Source organism: Trachemys scripta, chromosome 2, assembly GCF_013100865.1.
Source record: "Trachemys scripta elegans isolate TJP31775 chromosome 2, CAS_Tse_1.0, whole genome shotgun sequence".
NCBI lineage: Eukaryota > Metazoa > Chordata > Testudines > Emydidae > Trachemys > Trachemys scripta.
In genome coordinates, this window is record NC_048299.1 from 31,697,669 (window position 1) to 31,725,221 (window position 27,553).

At 38.8% G+C, this 27,553-nt stretch overlaps 1 protein-coding gene across 3 annotated transcripts in view; it reads left to right on the forward strand.

Moving 5' to 3' along the window:
• The window catches only part of MKX (mohawk homeobox), a 57,578-nt gene that overhangs the window by 14,499 nt on the left and 15,526 nt on the right, over positions 1–27,553 (forward strand). For all 3 annotated transcript variants that reach the window (XM_034760184.1, XM_034760182.1, XM_034760183.1), the window contains 2 exons: positions 579–732; positions 2,001–2,336. In XM_034760184.1, the coding sequence (XP_034616075.1) occupies positions 579–732; positions 2,001–2,336 (490 nt within the window). The remainder of the gene's footprint in view (positions 1–578; positions 733–2,000; positions 2,337–27,553) is intronic.

Genomic DNA, 27,553 nt, shown 5'->3' on the forward strand with positions numbered 1-27,553 from the left:
GTTTCTGCAGTGACTCTAAACGTGGTATGTTCCCTACACGCTAGTCCCTTTACCTTCTTGTCATCAGTCACAGCAAAGGGCAGAATTTAGTCATTTATGTCAATATATTGAAACGGGTTTATACTTTACTCTTTTATTATGCACATACTTTATAGTCTAAGAATAGATGTTACAGTGTCAACTAGTAGATGATCTAACATTACTTTAATTAAAAAAATGAATAGTATATTGGAGATACTTATTAAAATTTCAGTATATTATCTTTTCACAAAGATGCTGAAGTTAATATAAAAGGGACATTATGGAAGAGTTGAATTAAAACTGACTATTATTAACAACAAGTGCTTGCTAACTCATCAGAAAGAGTATTTGCCAACTGATGGCCTGATCCTGCATTCCTGTCTCAGGAAAAATTCTCCATTCTCATTAATTGAGTTTAATACACACTTGGGCCTTGATACATGTGAATACATTTCAGTTACTACATTTTCACAAAGCATACCTGAAACTTGTAAAACAATTAGCAGATTAGATTTGTAATTTTTTTGAGGAAAACCATTGCATTTGTTTTTATGTAGGTATCAAACTGGTTTGCCAATGCAAGACGTCGCCTAAAGAATACAGTCCGGCAACCAGATCTCAGCTGGGCTTTACGAATAAAGTTGTACAACAAATATGTTCAAGGAAATGCTGAAAGACTTAGTGTAAGCAGTGATGATTCGTGTTCTGAAGGTTTGTTGATATTTTTATGTTAACTTTGTTCCATGTTTCTATGTGAAACTAGAAAATATTAGATTCTTCAGAAAGGATTCCGATCTTTCACAAAAAGCTTTCAGTGCCATAGGCTTTATTTTTCATGAGCTGTATGCCAAATTCTGTTTGCAGTTATACACATGTAACTCCCCTATAGTTAATAGGATTACATAGTTTAACTTGGGGGGAGAATCTGGCCATATATTAGCTTTGTTTGTCCTTGCTGTATGTTATTATTAGACAAAATAATGCTTAGTTCTTTGGGTATTAAATAACAGATCTATTCCTTTAGGTCCTAGTACAGCAAAACACTTCAAAATGTGCATAGCTTTAAGGACCTGGTTAGTCTAATTGAAATCAAAGGGCCTTAATGTTCCTATGTTTATGTGATATATGCCGGTAGGGCCAAATCATGGTCACTTTATTAACAAAAACAGTCTGATTAACTTCATTTGAACTTCTCACATAGTAAGGTGAACAGGATTTGGTTTGTAGTGCGATCATAGCAGGAAAAGCAGTCCTTGGAAAATTCCTTCACATTTCCTCTCCTCAGCAAAATGAAAGTGCAGTGCTGTGAAAAAGTTTTATATGGCACTCTACTTTTGTTTCCTGAATGTTGATAGTAATCATACATTTCAATAATTTTCCAATAATTTTGTAACATGATATATGTATTTATCCACTGTAGTCCTATTAGAAATTAGTCAATGCTGCAAAACATTTATGGAAATATTTGTTTGCCTTTAAATGAATTTGTTTCATTTGTACGTGTGTTTCTTTTGTGTTCACTTTCCATAAAAGTTTAGTTGCAGGAATATTGTTTAAAGAGCAAATTTTAAGCAAATATTTCAGAGTGTTCATGGGAAATGAATTTCAAATTCATAATTCTTAGCAAACACAATGTTAAAAATTAAGCTAATCAAATCAGGGTATTGAAAGATACCATGTGATTTAGTTGACTGTTCAGATTTCAAATATCAAATGCGTGGAATGGATTGTTCATATAAAAGTTACATACCAAGCATTATTTATAAAATTGTTCAGAAAATAATTTAGAATAGCTAAAACATTTGAGAAGATCATGATCTGCTCATGGACAATTTGTGAACAGAAAAAAGTGAAATTAATTGAGAAATCATTAGTTATGTTATTTGCCTAGCTTTAATCATGTTATATGTATTTAAAGATGCACAGATAAGGATACTCTATAAATATTATATAAACCATAATGTATCTTTCTTCTTCAGATGGGGAAAATCCTCCAAGAAACCATATCAATGAAGGGGGATATAACAAACCAGTTCACCACACTGTGATTAAAACTGAAAATTCGGTGATAAAAACAGGAGTGAGACCAGAGACAAGTGCTAATGAGGATTATGTGTCACCTCCCAAATACAAAAGCAGCTTATTGAATCGTTACCTAAATGACTCATTGAGACATGTCATGGCTACTAATGCAGCCATGATGGAAAAAACGAGACAAAGGAATCATTCTGGTTCATTTAGTTCCAACGAATTTGAGGAGGAATTGGTGTCCCCATCATCATCGGAGACAGAAGGCAATTTTGTCTACCGGACAGGTAAGGAATTCTTCATGTATCATTTTAAAACAGTTGGCTTTGTTTGTTAATGTCATATAGGTGAAATGAATATAGGTGTCCATTCTGCCCTTCATATGAATGGATAACTCCCATTAGTGATACATGTGCAATCACATAGTTATAATCTATTATTGTCATCATCAGAACATCCCAGAACATCCTCCCCGATACATCCCAGAACATCATTCCATAAGCAAGACACGAGAAGTAATTCTTCCACTCTACTCTGCACTGATAAGGCCTCAGTCCGGTTCTGGGTGCCACATTTCAGGAAAGGGGTGGACAAATTGGAGAAAGTCCAGAGGAAGCAACAAAAATGATTAAAGGTCTAGAAAACATGACCTATGAGGAAAGATTGAAAAAAATGGATTTGTTTAAATCTGGAGAAAAGAAGACTGAATTGGGGGCGGCCATGATAACAGTTTTCAAGTACATAAAAGGTTGTTACAAGGAGCAGGGTGAAAAATTATTCTCCTTAACCTCTGAGGATAGGACAAGAAGCAATGGGCTTAATTTGCAGCAAGGGAGGATTAGGTTGGACATTAGGAAAAACTTTCTGTCAGGTTGGTTAAGCGCTGGAAGAAATTGCCTAGGGAGGTTATGGAATCTCCATCATTGGTGGTTTGTAAAAACAGGTTAGTCAAATCACTGTCAGGAATGGTCTAGTTATTACTTAGTCCTGTTCTGAGTGCCGGGGAATGGACTAGCTGACCTATTGAAGTCCTTTCCAGTCCTACACTTCTGTGATGATTGTCCACGAAATTAAGCTACCCTGGTGTAAATACCGTATTTTACAGTGGATATCAGGGAAACATTTTTAAAAAGGATATTACTGAGCTGTTGCCCCAGAGGCTGAGGTGGACATCTGTTGGGGTTGAAGATGGGGGAGGATGGCAAAGAACTCTTGAGATACTCCTTAATCTTTTCCCTCTCAGGGTAGGCATAAAAAAATATATGTAGCCAACATTTTCAGAAGTGGGTGCCCCAGTTTGCGGGAGCCCAGAAGGAAAGTCCTGAGGTGTTTAGGGGGCTCAGCCATCCTCTCTCTTTCTCTCTCTCTCTCTCTCTCTCTCTCCATTAGGAGTCACATGAACATTACTACAGTGCTAGGGTACAAGTACCACTCTGGCCTCATCAGGATCTAAATACACCTAGGCATCCTTGGAGTGGGGGAGCATTGTGAGTTACCTGCTTCCCAAGCAGACCATGTGGATCCCTTCCTTCCCCGCTTGTACATCAGGCTCAACCATATACAGGATGAGTCAGCCCCAGTGTGCAGCTGGTTATAGGACCTCTTGGAGCTTATAATCGTTAATCGCCTCCTACTGCTGAATACATTGGCAAGTGGCTTGGCCCTGTTGTTGCTGCCCTACCTAGGCACCACACACTGAGCTCATGCAGTTTTAGGCTTAGCTCTCAGTTTCTTGGTTTAATCTTTTTAACATTTAATTTATTCTTTTAATCTTAACAATAGAAGAAAAAAATGTGTTTGTGTCATCCAACTGTCTGTCTGTCAGAGAATCACCAAACCTGATTGCTACAGTTTGAGTTAGAATACGAAAGTTTTAGTGTTTCAGAATTCCCCCCTCCATTGTTCCCAGAATAATCATGTAGCAGACATGTATGTATGTTCTCAATAATAGCTACAATCCATTCTTGTGATGCCAAATTAGCCGATTATTATTTTCTGATGTCAGTCATAAGTCTCCGATTGCAGAAAGTGAGAGAATGACTTTAAAAAAGTGAGGCTTACAATACATTTGTTAACCCATATCATTTGTGTTAATAAAATAAATAATTCTTAGGAGACAAGAATTGAATTTCAAACTGTCTGTTTGGCATTTTAGTTTATGACAACAATTTATTTGGCATTTAAATAAACTGTGAGTGAAAATTGATTCACACTTTAGTTTTGAAAAAATATTAGCAAAGTTGATATGTTTATAATGGTAGAAAACATGCCAGAAGAAAATGTTTTGAAGCAAACTATTTATTGTGAATTTTCTTAAGAGCAATTTCTTGTAGCTAATCATGAATTTAAAGTTTACTAACTGCAGCTGGTCTATATTACAACTCACATTCTGATTTCAGTTATATCAGTATATCTGGGATAACTCCATTAATATACTCTGGTGTAATGGAGATCAGAATGTGGCCCTGTGTATCTTAATGGTTCTGGCTAAATTAACCGGATATGAGTTCAGTGTCCAATGACAAAAACAAGAAATTGCAGTTTAAAATTTATATGGAAAATGGGTCGTACCATTTCCCATTCCAATCATTAATATGCTTATAAAGACTCGATCATATGCTACCCTAGATACATGTATGGAATTGGGGAATCCTATCTTGAGATCAAGACTAGAGTGTAACTATTGTAAAGAGAATGTCTTTGTGTTATACCTCTAAATAATTATTGTGAGGTCATGAGAACCAAATGTTAGCATTAATGGGTGTACATCGGGACAAGATTTGGACCATCTCTGGGTTCTGCCACCCCCTCACAGGTGGGGAGAAAAGCTCTGCTTTGGAGCTTACTCCAGTTTTTTTGGGATGGGGGAAGAGGGCAGTGGCTCCCCGCGCCCTCCGTACCTGAAAAACGTAGAATTTTGAACCTCAAACTTTTGATCCCACCAGCACCAGCATAGGGCCTTCCCACTGGCTTTGGGTCTCCCCAGCTAAAGCTGGCCTACCAGGGACCAGCTTTTGCCCCTTTTAGCAGTGGTCATTTTTCTATGGCTTGGAGGGGCTCTGTGGGAAAGTTCATACGGCTCTAGGCTGTGGATTCCCAGCTGGACTGATTGGGAGGGAAAGACACAGGTTCCTCTTGACTTGTCTGTAGCTCTTTACCTCTCATCCCTTGCCCATTTCTCAGGATCTCTGTCCCTGTGAAGAGATCTCCACTGAATATGAGGGGACAAATAGAGTGCTAAGGAGGCAGCAATCACCCCTTTCATGCAGATCTTAGGGGGATGATGAGTTTAGAGTGTGTGGTAATATCAAATCTTATGTAGAACAGGAACGGTGCATGCATAATGAACACATTCAAAAATTAAATTGCTTGATCATTCAACATTATTTTTCAATGTACCAAGAGCATTTGGTCCACATTATGGACTAATCGCCTGCCAAGTTTTGTTTTTAAATCAGAAGTTATTGAAAAACAGATACAGCAGCTTAGACATGTAAACTTTGGATTTTCTATACTTTTATATTGTAACTTTAAAATGGTCACAATGATTTTTTTAAATGTAATAAATTTGCTACTGGGCTAAGTTTTGCTTGCCAAGTTTCAGCCAAGAGTGAAAAATAGGGTCTTTAATGGAAAGGCTGAGACAGCCGTACTATAACTGTAGCAGTGTTAACAGGCTGGGCTGTAATGTACGAATAGCAGCATATTTCCCCATAAAGTTAATAACCATGGCATATATGGAATTCATTGTAAGATCTTTTTAAATATCTTTATTAACTTTTTGAATGTTACAGTCTTTGATGAGAACTGAACAACTTTTAGGATATATTTTATTCTACCTACACTTATAAAACAGACAAGCAGAAGTTTGTGGAAAGAAAATTGCCAGGTGTGTGCTAAGTCATGCAATCTCTTTCCCATGTGTACAGAGCCACTCATAAAATAGTAGATGCAGGTAGGCTGTTTTAAACTATAAGTTTATAATTCTATTAAAGGGGTTCTGGTGATGTTATGAGATGCAAGAACAGAGCCTGTTATAAGAAAAAAATAATGTGTGTGTTTTCAAGTTATTTCAAGTCCATTTATGAGAGCTATTTTAGAAATATTTGAAATTACAAAATGATTGCTACAGTTTGAGATAAAATAAGAAAGTTTTAGTGTTTCAGAATTCCCCCCTCCATTGTTCCCAGAATAATCATGTAGCAGACATGTATGTATGTTCTCAATAATAGCTACAATCCATTCTTGTGATGCCAGATTAGCCGATTATTATTTTCTGATGTCAGTCATAAGTCTCCGATTGCAGAAAGTGAGAGAATGACTTTTTAAAAAGTGAGGCTTACTATACATTTATTAACCCATATCATTTGTGTTAATAAAATAAATAATTCTTAGGAGACAAGAATTGAATTTCAAACTGTCTGTTTGGCATTTTAGTTTATGACAACAGTTTATTTGGCATTTAAATAAACTGTGAGTGAAAATTGATTCACACTTTAGTTTTGAAAAAATATTAGCAAAGTTGATATGTTTATAATGGTAGAAAACATGCCAGAAGAAAATGTTTTGAAGCAGACTATTTATTGTGAATTTTCTTAAGAGCAATTTCTTGTAGCTAATCATGAATTTAAAGTTTACTAACTGCAGCTGGTCTATGTTACAAGTCACATTCTGATTTCAGTTATATCAGTATATCTGGGATAACTCCATTAATATACTCTGGTGTAATGGAGATCAGAATGTGGCTCTGTGTATCTTAATGGTTCTGGCTAAATTAACCGGATATGAGTTCAGTGTCCAATGACAAAAACAAGAAATTGCAGTTTAAAATTTATACGGAAAATGGGTCGTACCATTTCCCATTCCAATCATTAATATGCTTATAAAGACTCGACCATATGCTACCCTAGATACATGTATGGAATTGGGGAATCCTATCTTGAGATCAAGACTAGAGTGTAACCTATTGTAAAGAGAATGTCTTTGTGTTATACCTCTAAATAATTATTGTGAGGTCACGAGAACCAAATGTTAGCATTTTAATACCCACTATAGTCTTCAAAAGAAAACAGAAAGCTGCATAGCTTAAATCTTTTACACATTCTGTATTTGGTTTGCACTTCCCTAAGCCATTCTCACATATCATTGACATTGTTAAATAGGAGAACAGACTGAAATGATACGTACCATTGAGGAAATTAAGACTTGCAGACCTGGAAAGGAAGGTAGCTTAAAAAAAACGTGAGAGACTGGCTGATTTTGAAGATGTTTGATCTTTATTTTTAGATGTTTGTACTCAGGAGCATGTTTGGTTTCTGGTGTTTTCATTACTGTTGCTTTTTTCTCTCCTTTTCCCCACCCCTCTCGCCTTCCTCTTTTCCTACTTCTGATTCCTGGGAAGTTTGTGATTGACACAGCCTGATCCTGTGCACTTTGTAAGCACCCTCAACTCCCACTGAGTTGCACTGGGAGCTGAAGGTGCTTAGCACCCCAATCTTGCGGGAGGCACTCAGCATATTATAAGATCTGGCCTATGATCACAGATGTCATTTATGCCTCTGTGTGTGTGTGTACCTTAAAAAATAGTTCTGTGATTCTGTGTTGTCCTTACCAACTTTTCCTCTCAATTTAATATGTTCAGAAATGAACATGTACTTTTAAAATGGGCTATAAAATCAGAAGCATAACCTGAATACAATGGAACCTGTCTTGAGGGGCCAGCAAAAAATTCTAGTATTAATGATTTCTGCAAGTTTGAACTAAATTGTACAGGAATCCTTGGGGATACTTTAAAATAAATGGTCACTTAAAACCAACTGCAGGAGGTCCTAGCTACAGACCCCAGTGTAGTCAAGAACCAAAATTGGGAAGTGGAATATCAAATATAGCATTTAATGAACAAAATGATAGAACTGAAATTTGAAGGTTACACAGTTAAAATAACTTTGCTAATGGAACTTTACTTTTTGCATTATCAGATTGGGCAATATTGCATTAATATAGATTTTCTTTGGGAAGAGATTGCATTTAATTTTTTTATTGTTGTTTTTAGAGAAAAGAGAAACAAGAAATTACCTGTGCTAAAATGGGCAGTATCAGTTTAAAGATATATCTGATGTTGTAAACAAACTGAGAATTTTAAAACTCAAGTTGGCTTTTTAGTACTTTAGCTGTTTGCACACTTTTTGAATTTCTTTCCGTTTTGACAATGAAAATCAATTAAGTCAATTTCACAGTTGTTTGTAGTCAGTTTCTCTTCTTGCTTCCATTGATGGCAAGGCAAAATTCCCATGCACTTTAATAAAAGCAGGATCAAGCCAGTTATTTGGTTGCAGACAGTTTTGTTGCAGGGTAGCAGCACATTGTTTTTCATGATTTGTGGTGGCTTTATCATTATAGCAGAGAAGGATCTATTTTTAAATTAAAACTTTGACTTTGAAAATATTAAATTGTGACAAAAAATCCAGAGAGATCTAAAAATCATGGGTTAAGCAATGACTGTGTGGTCACAGCTTTCTCCTGCCATCGATGTTACAACAGTATGTTTAATTGAGACCATTACAGCTTCCCTCATACAAATGTTCTTACCACTAGGTTGAAAGCAAGTCCCTGTGCCTGCCCAGGACCTGTGTCTGGCCAGGTGGGAAAAATATACCGTGCTGTCATCATGGGACAGCACTATTTGGCTGGTGCCTCTGAAATGGTAGACAATGCCAAGAGAGTATGCCCCAAAGTGATTGGCAGTTGCTTGAACCTTTTTATGTTTATATCCTCCCTCAAATTTAGCAAATGCTCCAGTCCTCAGTGAGGACTATGCCCCTGCCACGTTTCAGACTTCATCCATCTAGGCTTATTGAAAACATGTGGTTAATGTGTGTCCTAAGGGGAAAAGATATCTTTTCCCCATTCTCCCATTGCCCAAAATGACTGAAGAGATTTTGCAGAAAAGAAAGAGAAAGAAAGAAAAGAATGAGAATTACCCTTAAAAAGAGGCCAGCCCAAAATATGACTGTTTCAGGAAGTTATGAGTGTGTGCAAACAATGGCTAGATTGGTCATAAATTGTTTTGCAGCTTCAGCAATGGATAGCATGACCAATAATTACTATAATAAGGAAATTAGTAAGACAATTAACATTTAAATAAGAAATATTCAATGAGCGTGTAGAAACTGACAAGGAAACTGGGGTTTTGTTCATATGAGAAAATTGTACTGATTTAACTAAAGTGCTTTAGAAACTGATTTAGTTAAATGAGTTTAACACCTGTATGTGGGCACTCTTGTTGCAATTTAGGCTATTGGTTAAGCTTAGGTCAATAAATTATCAATTTAAAGGGGGGTTTCAAAGGCACAAAGGAAAAGTACATGTCCAACTCCCATTGAAAGTATATGGAGTTGGGTGCTTAACTCCCCTTTGTGCCTTTGAAAATCTACTTCAGAAGCTAAATTGATATATACCAGAGTGAGAAGGTCCACACAGATGATTGCACCAATTAAATAAATTAATTTTGAAACAGATTTAGTTAAGTCAGTACAATTTTCTCATGTGGAGAAGGCCTTATATCCAGTCCTGCAAACCCTTACTCATGTCAGTGATTCCCACTGAAGAGAGGAAATTACTTGCTTAAGCAAGGACTGCTCACAGTGTTTACAGGGTGGGGTAGGTTGCACACCAAAATGCACTCCCTGCAATCTTGAATGTGGGGGCTTTGTCTGGCCAGTGGGAAGAAAAGGAGTTGTGGCAACTTTAAGAGCCCCTCCCCCCCTTGGGTTAAAAGGGGAAGGAAGGAGGAGCATCACCTGAGCCAGGAGCTGACTGGAAGGGGCTCAGGTGGGATATTGGACTATGCACACCTTGGGGGGGGGGGGAGAATATTTATATTCCATTCCCTCCACACGGAGCCCTCTTTTATGTTGCAGCAGCAGCACCCTGGGCTCAGAGTAGGATCAGGTGTTTTGGTTTGCTGTTAGGCATTGGACTAATCACCTTTTTGGGGACTGGGAAGGAATTTTTCCCTCATTGCCAGATTGGGTGGGGTGGTGTTTTCTGTCTATGTCAAAGCAGCTCATGGATGTGATGGGGTAGGGTCAGGAGTTCGGTTCAAGTTGTCACAACTTGGCATGTGCCCAGTGCACATACTCATTCTGTTGGGCATCTGGTTCCCCAATAAACTGGAATTGGAAGCAGATTCAGGGCAAGGCATTGCCTAAAGAAGCTGGAGAAAGGATGTACAGCTCCTAATGTCTGATACAGCAGAGAGACAACCTGCTTTCCTCAGCCTCTTAGCACTCAGACAAGATGAGGGCAATGGGGTCCCAGCAATGGGTTGGGGCCAGGTTGGGAAGGGGGAGGACTGACAGCAGTCCTCCCCAAACAGGGGGAAATGATTAAGAAAGGAATGATGACCTGTACCATATGAGTTATTGCTGGGTAGTCCCCAGATGAGTTAAGTTAATAAAGTTGCAGCCTAATTAAACTACATCCCTCAAATCTTGTCTGTCTTCCTTAATGTACAGAACAATAAAAGCAGGTACTCCTAATACAGCAGACAAAGGGAAAAATTCTTGGGCCCACAGAAAGTCAACAGAAGGCTCTGAGAATAAGTGACCTGCTATGGTTTTGCTGCTTGGGGAGGAATGGCGCTGAGGTTGCACAGAACAGAGATCTGGAGCAATCTCCCCTTTGGATCCACGGAAGGGGCTGGGGGATAAAGCTGGGACATGGCACCTTTGCAGATCCACTGTGTATTTATGGGGGAGGTTTGGGGCAGGCATGTGCAGTGGCCACAGAGCCATTCCACTGATGCTTTACCATCTGGGAGGGGGAGGAGAGGAGAATCTGTTTTCTCTGACTCCTGGGAAGACCTAATGCAAAGCCCTTTTACTAGGTGTTTGGGCAGGAGGGAGAAGTTGGGCCAAAGAAAGTGAAAAATATGACATGAGACAAAGAAAATTCAAGTGAAATGTGAAGGGAAGAAACAAAACACATTTCCACAGATAAAAACATGTGACTCTGCTCCTTGGGGACTGGCTTTGAAATCACATGCTTCACTCTGTCACTGACAAGAGAGATTCAACTTTCTAGTACAAATCTGTAGCTGGAGACAGACTAAACTGCTGCTTTGCTGAGCTTGAACTGGCAACTTTCTTGTTGTGCCTGACATTGAAATGTTCCTGTTTTGCATACTGGATTTTCAATGGCTCATCACTCATGGAAGCTTCCACTCATATATTAACATCTGCATGTACAGGTAATAAAATTGTCCTGGGCAAAACACCTTTTTGCTTGGTGAATTTTACACCTAAACATTCCACTCATCTTGTGTGCATATATGTTAATGCACAAAATATATATGCAGGTGTGCAAATGCGCCCAAACGAACATGCACAATACGGGGAACTGTCATTTGAACATCCATTCCAGGATGGGTGTGTTAGCAGGAGTGGAATGAAAGAGGGAGGTATTTTTAGCATTCCAAACTGAAAGGAATGGGGAGCCTATAAAAATTCATTTCATTCTGGAAAAAAGTCTGAATTGAAACTTCATACCTGGGATGGTGTTTCTGTGTGTTTCATTCTGTTTCCACTGTTTGATAGAAATAAAACAACTCCTGGTGACATACTGGTAAATTCTACTTGTACCATGGTCTATTGGATTGGCGAGGTGCTGTTGATGCTGCTATATTTAAGGTTGTACTGGTGTTTCCATTAAAATCCTTTTTAATCTAAGACTTTATAACCCAGCTGTTAAAATTCAGTCTGGAGTGAAACTTGGCATAGATGGGAGTTTATTCTCCTATCTGGGTGTAGTGGATTTAAGCAGGTACATCCCAATAATACCAGTCTGAGTTATACTTGTAAATCCCTGATGTGTTGATGGAACAATAAAACTCAAGGCATTTTACCAGGAGTAGAGAAGTGTGAATACATTTTATTCCCTTTGTGAAACTGAGAAAAACTGTTTTTTCAATGGTTTGGGGAAAACCAAAATGTTTTTTCTTTAATTCTTCTGGGTTCTTTCTGTCTGTCTCTCTCTCACATACACATACTTCTTTCAGAGAAAAAGAAAAACTGTCAATTTGCTGTAAAAATATTTTAACTTGGTTGACAAATGTGTGAACCGCCTTAGTTTGTTGCCCCCAAGATATCATTTGATCACTTCTCATGGTGAAAACTTGTGTTCACTGGTGAAAATGGTGAAATTTCTTTATTGATTAGATATACAAATTCATGAGAAATTAATAGTTGATAGTTTCATATAGCTTTTCTTGGGAGCCAATTTTTAACTGATTTTTTAAAATTAAAGTTTGAATGGTACGGCAGAAATTAATTATAGTTAAAAAATCTCTTCAGTACAGCGCTGCAAAATCAGTTTTAGTCACTATATTTTTTTCCATTTTGGTCTGAAATGTCATGTATTGGACACTGCCAGAGTAGATGGACCAATAATCTTATATGATATAGCAAATCCTATTGCCCTTTGTAGGTTTGTGGCTTTTGAAAGCCACGCTATAATTTAAAAAACTGCTTTATGTGCTTAACAGAAATTTTGAGGTCATAATGGGAACACCTGAAATATAATGATGGAAGTAGGTTATTGAAACCAGACTTCTGCTCTTACATACATGTACAAATGGACTTTTACAGGAGAGAATTGACACCAATGGCAAGTAGCGATAGATTGAGGAAGCAGAGCTTTGATCTGTGTGTGCTCTAGGTTTAGACTGGGAATTGATTTATATTCTTTCACTCCAAAATCTCATTAGCTTCACCCTCATAATGGTGGGAAACTTATCAGATCAACTTATCTTGTGATATTTCTGCCATCTTGAGAGGTGGAAACTCATGAGAACCAGTTCTAGTGAGATTTCTACATTTTGGACCAAAAACCATAACCGAAACAGGGAGCCAGTGTTGGACTCAAGTCTATCCATCCCATTCCTCTACAAAATTCAAAAAGGGTGGGATTTAAGATTCCAGTTTTGGCTTTTCTCTCGTTACAAAGATATAGGCCTTCAAGAAAGACTAGATTTCTAAACTTCCATGAATAATAAATGCTAGATATTATTTGATGTCTTTTGAGTTTTTCTGAAGAAGCAGTTGCAGAAATAACCACGCATATTTCCAAATGTGGGGGTGTCTGAAATATACACTCAGTTCACAGCAAGGTATATGTGAGTGAGTTTTATGAGAGACAAAAAGCAAACCAAAGCAAACCAACCAGCTAAACAAACAAGCAAAAAACCCCAGAGAGACAAAAGTTTAAAGCAAGAGACTAAATTGGAAAAGGAAGTTGCATTGCAGACAACCTGGAAAAGTAAGAACAACTTAAATCAAAAAGAGAATGAAATGAAAAGCTTGAGGGTTAGAACAGCTGAAAAGGGACACAAAAATAAATGGTTAAAGCAAAATTCTAATGAGTCAGGAAATGTGTTCTCCTCCTTAATTCTTCACAAGCCTTGAACCTTAATATGAAAGACTTTCAGTGTCTAGGTCTTTCACCCATGGCTAGTGGCTAAGGTTATGATGACCAAATCTTTTGGTATTGCACTGACTTTTCAGGTTAGAAAGAACTGCTTTGCCAAGATGCTCAGTTATGACACTAAAATGTACCATTATTTTAAAAGCCGGGTTTCAATCCCTTCCTCCTACCTCCAAGTTGATTTAGACAACAGATGCACAGAAGGCAAAGCAACATTCAAAATCATCTGTCAATTGAACCTGGGAGGAAAGACGGCCAGCTGACTGAAGCCAAAATTCCTTAAATGTTACAGTGTTTTACATTTCTAAATGTAAAAACTCTCTTTCCAGCATGAACTACTAGCCAAGTGCCTGAGCTGTGGTATCTCAGACTAGCTTAAAGTTGGAATATTAGAGTCTTGTGGTCATTTGTGACTCTTGACAGATTTACACTATTGAAGTTAAAGTTAAATGTTGTTTTCTCTATTTCCCTTTATTTTGTCTGCTTCCTTCTTTCTCTCTCAGCTACTATTTGTCATCTTAAATCCAGCTTGCTGAAAAAATCAAGGTTTTTCATAAACTAGCACTGGAAGAGTGAACTGCTTCAAGTTCTTTTTGTTAGCAGACATTTCTGTGTTATATTATTATTTGTCTAATGCTAGCAGCGTGCTAGACCAGGGGTTCTCAGAACAATTTTTTTGGTGACCCCAGAGTGCGGCCACCAACCCTTGTTGGTGGCCACTCTGATAATTTTTCCAAGCCCGAGCCCCACCATCCTGGGCTGTAGCCCAGGGGCTGAAACCTGAAGCCCGCTGATCACACACACTGGCCCCACATGTCTGAAGAGCCGCTGCCTGGAGCCCCCAGGAGGTTGCGTGTGGAGGATGCTGATCCCCTGCTGGTGGTGCCAGCAAACACCAAAGCAGCCAGAATCCACAGCTGGGTGCTACAGGGAGGGGCCGTTGTTTTGCCCTGCCCCCCACAAGGTGGCTGTCATGGCTGCAGAAAAATTCCCTGGTGGCTGCATTTGAGAAATGTTGTGCTAGACACTTTCTGGACAGATATAAAGACAAACGGTAAAAGGCTGGCTCCACTGAAGTCAATGGGAGTTTTGTCATTGACAATGGGGGTCAGAGTTTCACCCTAGGTTCCCGAACAAAAATAGTCACCCTGGCCTAGATTCACAAAGCCCTTAGGCATTGCAATGCCTAACTTCTAGCTGCTCTACCATCCAGTGCAATTCATAGTCCTGGATTGGGTGCTCTGGAGAGCTAGGTACCTTCTCAGAAGCCAGCAAGCAGGGAGCCATCTAAATGCAGAGGAAGGGGTAGGGCTTAAGCCCCAAGTCCACAAAGGTACTTAGGTGCCTGACTGACAGGCCAGTGGTAGGAACCTATCTTAGCTTGGGATTCGCAGCTGTGAACCCTCTTCTGGAGTTAGGTGTCTAAGCCAGGCCATTCTTTTCTTGTGATGGGGCGGGGGAAGAGGAGGGAGAGAGAGAGATCGATAGAGATTGATCTTCCTCCCTTGTTATAGCCAATGGCCAGGCATTCATCTGAGATTTAGCAGACCTGTTTTCAAATCCCTACTCTGTCTGGTTTGGAGTAGAGACTCTCACATCTCAGGTGAATGCAGTGTTGGTTGATGGTATATTATGCATTACAATGATGTACAAAAATTCACTGCTCTCCTTCTTTTTTCTCTTTTATGTTGCTTAGGTGATGTTTCCATTTGATTAGGACATAATATTAATAATTTCCTTGGATTGTCAGATAAGATCATTGTACAGGTAGTTTAATCCTTTATTATTTTTTGCTGACAAAACATTCATTGACTTCAGTGGAGTTCCTGACAGCAGTAAAACATTGTTTTCAATGTGGTTGTACAGGGGTAAATGAAAGCATAGTTTAGCTCATTTAGTTTCTTTTATGGGAATAACGTATATCATTGATTTGTCAGACAACTTGAAGTCCTCATACTTGAGTAATATTTATTACTTGTTAAATTGTCATACCATCATCATTATTGACTCTCAACAGTACTGAATATTTAGTAATACTTTTGAACGGGAAGTATATGATAAATGCTACGGAACTCTGGACATTTCAGGAGATTGAATTTGTACATGTAACTAGTGCACTCCACTATATTGTAGATTTATTTATTTGGCTCTCTATTGTGATAACACCTCCTGCAATATTAAAGTCTGTTGCATTGTCTGCCTGCTTATTTAACTACTTCAGCTAGGATCAGTTTAATTGTTACCCATCCCTAAAGCTAAAGGAAATGCTATTGGTTAGGAAATCTTGCCTGATGTTTTATTCCTCTCCACAGGTTATTATGCTTCACCATTACAATGAAGTGTTCCTATTATAGGCCTAATCCTGCTTTTCTTTCTTACCCCAAATATCCATTCAAGTAAATGAGAGTTGGGGTTAAGTAAAGAGTGTAGTATACTCCTGAGGGAATTCTAATTAAATATTCTGCATAAAAAAAAAAAAAATTCTGCGCACAATATTTTAAAATTCTGCATTTTTTGTCGAAATAACACAATATAATCACACCATTTTCAATTATTTGCTGACAAGTATTTTGAAATAAATTACCAAAATAATTGAAAATGGTATAATTATATTGTTAGTGTTTCTGTGTTATTTTGACAATTAAAATATGCAGAACTTTGCAGAATTTTAATTTTTTTTTGGTGTGGAATTCCCTCAAGAGTATCAGGGTTCTGTGTGGTGCAATCGATCTGGGGGGGGGGTCTGGGTGCAGGGGGAGAATCTGGATGCACAGGGGCTCGGTGCACAGTTCCGGAGGAGTGAGACTCTGCAGGGGAGTCCAGGTGAAGGTGGTTAGGGCTCCGTTGGGGCTGGAGGAATGGACTTTGATGGGGCAGGGGGGTCAAGGTGCAGTTGGTTGGGGCTCAATGGGGTGGGAGGTCTGGGTGCAGGGGGTTCCTGAGGCAGGGGGTGAGGCTTGGCAGGATGGCAGTTTGGGGGACTCATGGGGGGGGTTGGGTGCGGCGGGCTCCTGATGTGAAGGGGCTCGGTGGAGGGAGGGTTCTGGGTGTGCAGGTGGGGGGAGGGGTCACTGTACAGGGAGCTGCTCCCCCTGTCTGCCCAATCCCCATGCATATTGCCCCCCTTCCCCCCCCCAGCCTCATCCCCCCACACCTGGAACCCCCCCCTCAAGTTTCACATTCCACCCCCCCTCCCTCCCTGCCAAGCTCAGCCTGAGGTTGGCTCAGTCTAAGGGACATGCTCTGCAGAACCTTACATGTCTTTAGAGCTTCAGTAGGGCTTTATGAAAGTCAAATGCTCCAGGACTACAAACACATAGTAATTGTTTATAGAGAGCAAGAAAAATAAAACTTCAACTTCCTGTGATATATTGTGTATCATCTATATGTTACACTCCAGTAACTTCAAAACTACAAGTGCTTAAACTAAAGACTAAAATATAAAACTAAAATATAATTTAGTTAGTAAAAATATACCTTAGTTATAATAAAATGATAATAGTGGAATTTGGCAACAGAGTAGCTAATAAATACTACACTTCTGAAATGTGACTGGAATCCAAGTACATACTATTTTACTGTGTAGTTAAGCATGTGGCAGGACATACTAGAGCAAGATTTTCTTTTTGTCTTTTCAGTGGAAAACTAAAGTTCTTTGTTTAAGTGAGGCCTGATGGGAATTTTTAAAGTAAAAACAAGGAGCTAAAGAATTAATTCCATTCCTTTTTGCCAACTATTTTTCTCCTTCAAGCCAAATTATCGATTAATGGGGCATTAAATTTCAAATACTACATAGATGTTTTCTTACCCTTTTTATATAGGGTTACTTCAATCATTTCTAGCTGGTACTTCAAATACCGAGATATTCCACAAAGAAAGAGAATACCCTTTCCAAAGTTTTGGCCTTATAACAGTAAAGGTCAATGCTATGAAAGACAGGAGATTTACATATTTAGTCCTATTTCTATTTTTTTAGAAATCTCCTCCCATTCCCCTATAGCCTTCTTTGTTCTGAATCTCCGTCCTTTGTCATCTTCATTAGCAGTCTGGCACAGCTAACTGAATACTTGACCATATTTTTGTCTGGCTATAGTTAAATAGTGATCTGACAATAGAATACTTTTCGCTAGGTTTCCTTCTTCCCCCAGGGAACAATACTTCAAGGGCAACCTGCTTGTCCAGCATATGAACATGTGGAAAATCCACTGCTATGCACTAATGATTTTCAGATGGGCCATTGTTGCTGAAAATTATCCCAAGAGTAGCAACTTCTCCATTGTAGCACCTAAGTATTTTGAGACCACATTGCCAATACTTGGATCTGGAATAAGACCCTTACATTAATGTGTGTAGTGGTGACATGCTACATTGCATATACCTAACAGTAAATATTTTGAATCAAGAAAATAGGTAAATTTTCCTGCTGTGGCTTCGTTGTAGTCTGGAATAATCCTACATTTATTTCAGCATAAAAACTTAAACATTGGAAAAAGTAAGATTACGCCAATGATCCACGACAGCAATGGCAAAAGCATCCTCAATATTGTTTATAAATTAATTACTTTCACACATTTGCTTTAAATATTTATGGGTAATGTTGCTTCACACTTGGGAGAGGAGAATGAATTTTAAATTTCAGTTTCTGTAACTGTTCTGCTCAGAAAACACATTCTTTTTAAACAACTTTCACTTTTAATCTATAATTAAAGCCAAAGTTTTCTTTTAATTTTAAAAGCTTGTCCTTGGACTAAAATAACATGGAACATTTTTAAACATCGATCCAAACTGCTGTAGATACATTTTATTTAAACCACAGAGCCTGCAGTTAGATTCCTTACTTTGCCAGACAGACTACAAATTGTAACTGTGGCAGTAATGACTGTGAATTTCTGGATGCTGTTCTACCAGTAAGGAGGGTTGTTTTTCTGGAGTTATTTCTCCCTTTGGGCCCTATTCATGAATGACTTAATCCCTGTGTATTATCAAATGTTGTGCAAGTTACTGTGCACAGAAAAATCATGCAATGCTTCTCTCCCTTATGTTCCTTACATGGAATTGGTATGCTCACCTTGCAGGCACTTGGATGCAGAAAGGATGGAAAGCCAGCGGCAGCAAAAAAGCATGCGAGTGAAATAAAAGGGGTGAGGCAAAGAAAACAGATAAAATTTTGAAAAATTGGGTGTGCACATTGGACTAGTCCTTAGACTGATTTAACTTGCCCAAGTAGCACCAGCTGGAGATGGAACAGAATTTAAGACTTGGCAGTGTTACAGGGGTAATATTTTCACCATGAAAAAAATGTTCCAGAGTAGTTTCCAGTGTATTGGGTACAAACATGATTCTTTTATGCATGTCTTTTATTCAGCCTGTTTCTAATGGAGATTAAATATTTATTGTAGTGATGGGTAGACCTCAGAAGGTTCAGAAGTTCAGTGCATATTATATTTTTCTGAACTTCCTGGGCCAAATTAATTCATGGTGTAATTCTACTGATTCAAGTGAAGTTAAGCCAAGACTGAGTCTGATTCCTCCTTTGTTTGAAATTTAAGACAGAAAGGCTGCCTCACAAGATTTCCACTACTTTATGGTGTTGGCCTGGTCATATACACCACACAAGTAACCTCTCTTATGGTATTTTAATTTTTCTGCTTTAAGACCCAGCAGAAATGAAGGAGTATAGAGGTCAACAATTTTTAATTAAAAAAAAAAAAGTGAGAGAGAGCTTTGTCTAACACTTTTGACCTCAGCAAAGGTTTGGGTTGTGTTAGGTTCCATCCTGGGTGAAGGCTGAGGCTGTATCTTATATTATCTGAACTGTTTCCCACTCTAATTTGTTGTGGCCAGTGCAAGAAAATCCCATATTCCATGGTCATCCAGGGTATTGATTTAGGATAGATCTTTGTTACAATCCTGTACATATTCAAGACTCCCTTTCCAGCAGAGGAATTGGTAGCAAGTGTGTATAATGACTTGATTCACATGCTGAATTCCCATTGCTATCAATGGAAGTTGTCCAGGGCACTATATGGTGTAGTCATTTACTTCTGTTGGAAGAATATAAGAATAACCATACAGGGTTAGACCAGTGATCCATCTAGCTCAATATCCTGTCTTCTGACAGTGGACAGTGCCAGTTGCTTCAGAGGGAATAAACAGAACAGGGCAATTTCGATTGATCCAGTCCCAGATTCTGATGGTTGGAGGATCAGGGACATCCAGAGCATTGGGTTGCACCTCTGGTCTAGCCATTGATGGAGTTGTTCTCCATGAACTTATCTGATTCTTTTTTTAAACCCAGTTGTACATTGGCCTTCACAACATCCCATGACAACGAGTTCCACAGATTGGCTGGGCATTGTGGTGAAAAAGTACTTCCTTTTATTTGTTTTAAATCTGCTACCTATTATTTCATTAGGTGACCTCTTGTTCTTGTGTTATGGGAAGGTGTCACAGGGTCACTCACCACTCTGGCACCTCCTGGTGGGCATTACGTGAATTAGCTCAGTCCCAGCGGGTGCGCTTTCGGGTGATGGTGGCTCTCCCGTCCTCACCTCCGCTTGCAGACCCATTATGGCTCCTTTCGCTCGGCATCTGCTTCGTGGCACAGCCCTCCGGCCATGCCACCCATCCGGTTTCCCCCCCTTTCTGGGGACTCCTCCAGCAAGAGTCCAGCCACTCCTCACAGCAGCTTGGCAGTCCACAGCCAGGCCGCTCCTTCAGCAGCTAGTGAGGGGGGGAAGCCTGCCCACTACTCCGGGCCCTGGCCCAAGGACCCTGCAAACAGCAGCTTCCTGTTACCTCTTCCTTCCAGCACTGACTGTGGACTTACAGGATTTACCCTCACTCTTCAGGTAGCATGTTGTTTGGGCCTCCTGCTGTGTCAGTTCATCTCTATGATATCATGAAGTGGGGGGATAAGCATGAGAAGGAAGAAAGAACAGAGGGGGAGAAAAAGGTATTGTGGCCAGGAGGCAGATAAGGAATGGATAATAAAGAATAGTGAGAAGCTGGTGGGGAAGGATAGAGACTGGGAAAAGGAAGAAAGGAATGGGAAATAAGCACTGGGAAGGAGAGAAAAAAAGGAGGAAAAGGAAAGGGAAGTGTTGGGGGAGGGAGACAGGAAGAGAAAATGCTGGGGAGGGAAGAGAGCTGGTAGAAGTGTTGGGGAAGGCCTGGGGATTCACTGGGGCAAATCTAGGCAAGAAATCTAGGCAAGTTATAGAAAATGTCAACCTTCCTATGGGGTAAATGCAAAGGTAGCCTCATTCTTTACACAGCACTTTCCATGAAAGGACATGCATTTAAGAAATGTATTTCACCACCCAGTCTGTAGCAGGAACCTGAGTCCACTCACTGCATATTTGCACTGTTTTTACATGTAACACGGGTTACAAGTTTTTACAAGTAAGCACACTTTTTCTCTAAAGATGGTATGACCTGGTCAGGATACAATAAGAATAGATACAAATCTTTGCTCAAAATTTAAAACAAACCTGATCTTATTTGGCGTTTGGAAAAGGCTCTGTTGACTTCTTTTTTTTTCTTTTAATTTTCCAGTATGTCTGTACTTCCTGATTTTGGCAGGAAGTGTAAGTGCTGAAATACTATGATAAATGCTGTACTCACAGTGTTCTTGGCCTAACCGAACCCAAACCTGGAGATACTGGAAATCTCTCTCAGAGATTTTAGCCTTATTTTCAGCCTACTGTAAGGTGGTTTGGACATGTTTGGATGCATCTCTGACCCAATATTCCAAATATTTTGAACTTTACCCCATACTTCCTTTTCTGTCTGTCACCTCTGCAAATCGAATGTCTTGTTTTAAGACATTTCAGACCGCCATCTATAAGGCCCAGGAACAAAATTCACCTACCCTATTCCACAGGCTTTGGACAGTTGGTAAGGAGCATTACAGGATCTTAGCCTTCCTCTGAAACATCAAGTATTGGCTATTGGCACACAAGATGGTCCAATAGCCGGATTTGGCATGGCAAATCCTACATTCCCATATAATTCATTTTACATGTATATGCAATTCTGCAGCCTTCTGTTCCCTCTTTCAGTGATGGATCCTGCTGGAGAGAGCTTTCTCGTGGCACAGCAGTGAGTGAAACCTGCACAACATGTTCAGTGTGGAGGACCTCCTGACTACATAATTTTAAACTTAAATGGAACATCCACAGAAACCTTTATTTTCCCTTCCCTCTTCTCTGGCCCAAAATATCACATTTAAAAGAAATAAATTATCTGAATTAAAAATGCAATCTGTGGTGGTGAGTGGGTGGTTCTGTTTACTCTGCCACATTATATAGTACCACTTCTACTCCTTGTTTGGACAGCAGTCACAAGACCTAGATATCAAGCTGTGAAAGTTATTTTTCTTGCAACAGTCATTCTCTTTTTGGCAGGCATTTCTATCAGTGGCTTTGGAGATGCCTCTGTTTTTGTCATGTGGTTGGGCTGATGATGAGATTTCTATGTTGCTTCATTTTCCTGGATTCAGTTGGTCTTTGAGTCTTTTTCAGTTCTGAGTAATTGGCACGCTCTTGAACGCATGCAGATTTGCATCACAACCTAATAAGGTCTTAATATAAAGTCTCTGTAAGAAAATAGCCTCAAAAGAAAGAATTCATTGTGCTGTTCCACATGATAAAAATCTGTTTTCTGTCTCTGCAGCTACCCACATCCAAAAACACATTCCATTTTCTATAACAATTTTCATTTGTGAATCAAGGCATAATGAGAGGAAATGACTGGGGTATAATCGTCCCATCTAGAAACATTCATTTTAGTCCTGTAAACACAGAGCTAGAACTGTGTAAACAAGTGTCTTAATTTTCTTTAAACTGAATATTTTAGATGTCAGAGGTAGACAAGCTGGTTATATCAATACCATATGCTTTTTATTGCATCAGTGGCTGTCTCTTTATTTAATATTCTGATCAAAAAGATTATTTTTCAAAAGCATGTTAATTTTTATAAAATCCAATAATCTCTCTCTCTCGCTTCCCACCCCTCCCCCACCCCATCTACAGTTTATTCTCCTACCCATCACCCTAGTGTCTGAACCCCTTGCATGTAAAATCAATAGCAATATTGAAGTCCCTAGTGGACTTCAAGGAGTCTCTGGCATGTCTCACTTTTTGAGGTCAAAACTCTTCTTCAGGTATGTTTGTACGGATTGGTACAGGTTTAGCAATAGCAGAGAGTATCAGTGAGGAAATGAGTGCTAAGGATTATAATGTATTTATTTATTCAAATAACTAATTTATAATACAAAATACCTGGACCAAATAATGTCTTTAATATTGCAAAATTCCTGTTTCTTCAAATAAGAACCAGGGCTACTTAACTACAAACATTATATGTAAATGTCATCAAACCAAAATCTGCCTGGTCTAAAGAGAAAATTTAGTTTGGATTATAGCATCCAAGAGTGTGAGCAATGTATGCTAATTTTTCATTGTATAAATAACAGCCAGCAAAGTAAATAATATATATTTAATATGCAGTACACATATGTAACTTAGGCACTGTAATGAGGTTTTGCTTCTTACCACTAACATAAGCTTTAATCAGGGGTTTATTCTCTGGAGATAACTGAGCAATATATACTTGCATGCATGTTGTTATGTTACAGAGATGTCTTTTAAAACTGAGTTAAAGTCATCTCTCCTGCGACATTCTTTTCAGTTTGCATTGCAAATTCTGGGCTGCAGCCCGTTGAAGCCAATGGGAGTCTTGCCATTGACTTCAGTTAGGATCAGCCCCTACCTCTACCTAAAATCACCTTTTACCAACATGCAGGATTCCTAACTATAGAATTATTGTTTGTGAGTAACATGTCATGTAAATTCATAAAGGTCATAGAGATCAATCACTTTGTTAAGTGGAAATATTTATGTTTGGATCCCAAAAACGTTATGAATCATTTTGATGCTTTAAGTTCAGGATACAGAGTAAATTATTCCAAAAATTATAGTGGCCAAATATCATTCCCTCCAAACGTTTGTGTAATATCTATTTATCTGTGGGCCGATGACTGCTATGTATAATTAGAGGCAGACTTTGTCGAGTTAAGACTAAGTAAACACAGCTGAACATAGGCAAGTTGGACTACAAGCATTTTTTAGTTTTGCCAACATCATACGACCTTGAAGACTGCTGCTTCTTCACTACAATCTGCTTTCAATGAGAGAGAATTTTTTTTGTTTCAAATGAGTAAGTGTTGATTGGAAATTTGGTTTGTTTAAATTTTTCTTTGCAGCAGAAATGAACAATATGCATGTACCTGGTGGAGGGCATCCTTTCTATTGTTTAGGAATCAGAGTGGTTTCATAGTGGACTGCATCTTGAATAACCTGCTGAAACAAGGAACAATAACATAGCTAAATACATAGTTACACACTAATTTAAAATTCAATGTATGTGAAAGAAAACTTTCTACTGTTTCTGTAGAACTTAAACATGTTTAAGATGTGTGTGTGCACACACACACTTTTTAGCATTCTTAAAATAACATGAAAACTCAAAGAAAATTTTTTGGCTGGGTTTCTAAGACTACCTTTCTTGAGAAACATTTTCCGCAACTCCTGTTTTGCCTCAAGGTACAAAAAGAAAATATAGTGTGATCTTCTCGTAGAGAGAGTGGCACAATTTAAAAATGTATTCATATGGTAATTTGCCACTTTTATATTATCAAGTGCTCAAATAGAATTGCTGTTACAAATCTGATTTTAAAAGTCACATTATTTATCAATTCAAAGAGTCTTGAAAAAAATGAAGTAGTAGAAGCTTAGCTGAAAAATAAATAGATGTTCTAATTTCTGCTAATTTCTGATTACTTAGACAAAGATTTCTGATTTATACAACAGGAGGAGTGATTGTAATGATTTTTAAGTGTTTTCGGTTCTATAAAGCTTTCGTTTTGCCCTAGATCATACATTTAAAAATAATATTAGCTGATTTTGCAGCAAAAATGCATGTGCAGTGTAAGGCCCCAATCTGCCAAATTGTTGCATATTGGCAGACTCCTGCACCCATGTGTAACCCCGTTGCCTTTGATAGAGCCTTTGGGTGATAATGTAATACAAAGATATAAGAAATGTTACATTATTATTATCATCAGTCTCCCTATCTCATGTTTGTGAGGCACTGATCACTATGGCAACTAAGGGCCAATTCTTTCAAAGACTTTAAATCATATCCAGTTTTTAGATCTAGTTTCAAGAAATTGTTGTTAGGTGCTGCTTTTGATAACACGGTGCTTGATTCGAAGGGGCGATGACCCCCAGTCACGGAGCTAGACTTCAGTGAGAATCACAGATGCGCATCGCTCCTCAGACTCAGTTGTGGACTAGTTTGCACTGGGCAGGGCAATGAGCAGCTTGCTGAGAACCATACTTAATAATAAATATGATTGATACAGTCTTCCTGTCAGGTAGATGAGGCTGTGCTGATATATGGAAAACCTTGTTTCTATGGTTTTCCATATACCAGCACAGCCTCGTTTATGTATGTATGTACAATCTATGTACTATTGTTTTATCACCTGCTATCTAAGACCTAGGTAATAATTATTAATAATAATTATTATCATCATTTAGGTTCAATTTCAAATGGGCAATACAGTTTCTTCAAATGAAATTTTTTTTGAGTGATCTCACACAATCAGGAGAGTGATTTTTATTTAGAGCACAGACAGTCCCAGAGCTAATCAGAACAACATCCCATTAATAACCCTATTGTTTTAGATGTTGTGTTTTTTTCATTTCTCTGTTTGAAAATGATTTTATGTTTTTGTTTGAGTTTTGCACGTTAGGAGCCTCTTTTGTTCTGTTCAGTGTTTGACTTTGTAAAAAGTCCTGTTCTTGTGAACAATTGTCCATAGAGACATTTTACATTTGTACAGTGGATAGCCAGCCCCTTTGCACTGGATAGTAGTGGGGACTCTCTGATAATGTAGGGATGATAGAGCTGGCTCCTGTACCAACTGCCCCTCTTCTTGTTTCTGAGAGCATGCTGGGGGAGAGTGAGGAGTTGAGTGAGGAGGGGTATGAGAGGTGTGTAATTCGTTTTAGGGACCATAGCTTAGAGCAGTTCCTAGACCAGGGCCAGGGGAGCTTGAAAATGAAGGAGTCATAACAGAGCTGGTCTGAATTTCTGTTTGGTGGGAAATTTTAACATTTCATAATTTGTTTTCAGTTTGGTTCAAAACTGAATGAAATATTTTTACAATTTCCCATAAAATGGAGTTTCTGAAAAATTCAAGTTTTGCAAAATTTTCTGAAGCAATTTTTTTGTCCAGTTTGAAATATATTTTTTTCCGGGAGTTTTCATTGAAATCAACAAATTTTTAAATGTTTGAATTTTGATAAAAACAGCATTTGTCACTGAAAAAAGATTTTGATGAAAAATTTCTGACCAGCTGAAGGCAGAAGCTGCTGCCTGATGGCCCTTTCCCACTCTTCCAACCTTTTCCTGTTCTGTGCAGATCTTAGCAGAGGGAGAATCTGTCCATACATGTCTTATGTCAATGTTAACAGACAAAACTCTTTGCAACTTTTCCTCAAACTCATTTTAAAGTAATGCAAGTCTCTTGCAAACCCCCAAATGCCATTGGGTTTGAATATCCGCAGTTACTATACCCGTTGTACAAATAGGTCAGTTGAGCCACTGGGAGGCTACCCAGGTCACAGTCAGTAGCATAATTCAGACCTGAACCCAGGAATCCTGACTCCCAGACCAGTGCTCTTACTGCTAGCTCACACCCTCCACCCTCCTCTGAAAGCTAGTTTCTTCAAGATCACTTTCTCTCAAAGCAGTAGTATCTACTGTGAAACAAACCTCTTCTCATTTAGACCAGTCAGGCTTAGGAATGGTGCCAACATTCTTAAAGAATGATTTAGTAGCCAACAAACATCTGCAAAGTCTGTAAGCCTGTCAGAAACAATAACATTAGAAGTATAGATCCTATCAGAAGGAATTCCCATAGTTCTGACAAGGCATTCAGTACAAATATTTGTTTAGTCCTCCTTACTCTCATTCACCTCACCACAGACAGTTTCAAATGTTTTGCCGAAAGAACCATTCAGTTCTCCTTAGAGCTCTTCGGATCCAAAGCCTTCACAGTGTCATATACAAATCTATCTACTACTGTTTTAAGGCCTCCCACACATTAGACACTATTCTGGAGTAAAATGGCCTCATCTGTTTTACAACTTCCAATAAGTTAACATTTAAAATGTAAAGATTCCTCTGCTCCTCAAGAACACAAGCTAAGCTATCTATCTCCTGATACCACACCCACCACCATAGCTGAGTTTGAGAGCTCTTTCAAAGATCACTTTCTTGATGGCACACTGAAATTGCATCATGCTAGACTCCATATGGGGATTCCATCTTCTCACATCTGAAGGGAGGGAATCTCCTGGTACAAAGACAGACCCAAACCTTCCTTTGCATACAAGCAAGTGGTTGGAGACCTTGAGGAGCAGAGGTATTTCTGCTTCTCGTGAACTCTGGACAAAATTTGTGAACTCCTTTTTGCTGCAATATCCTTCTCTCGTTTACCTTGTTTGTTGTATTCTTTTTCATTCACTCATTTAATGGGAAGAATGGGCTCCTCCGAAAGCATAGCATCTACATCGACAAACATTCCAGTTTGTGGAAGTCTCCAAGGACCTGTTATTTGGAAGGTGTCTGGGAATATTTGGATAAGAAACGTCTAATAGAAAAGATAAAGGTAAACTGAGTTGTGGTGAGCGGAGGAGACAAAGAAGATAAAACACAACTTAGGATCTTCTAAATTGTATTAGCTGGTTATATTGTATTCTAGGCTCTCTCCTAGGTTAAAAACATACCCAGAAAATATAATGTACCGGAGACTTATAGGCGGGGCTGGTAGCACTGCCTGTTAGTAAGGGTCCTGTGATTGATGTCGGTGCGGTGGAGAGTTACAATGTCACTGGTCGGCCTGGGTTACACCTCTGCCACTGGGGAATTAGCGGTGGGAAGAGCGCCA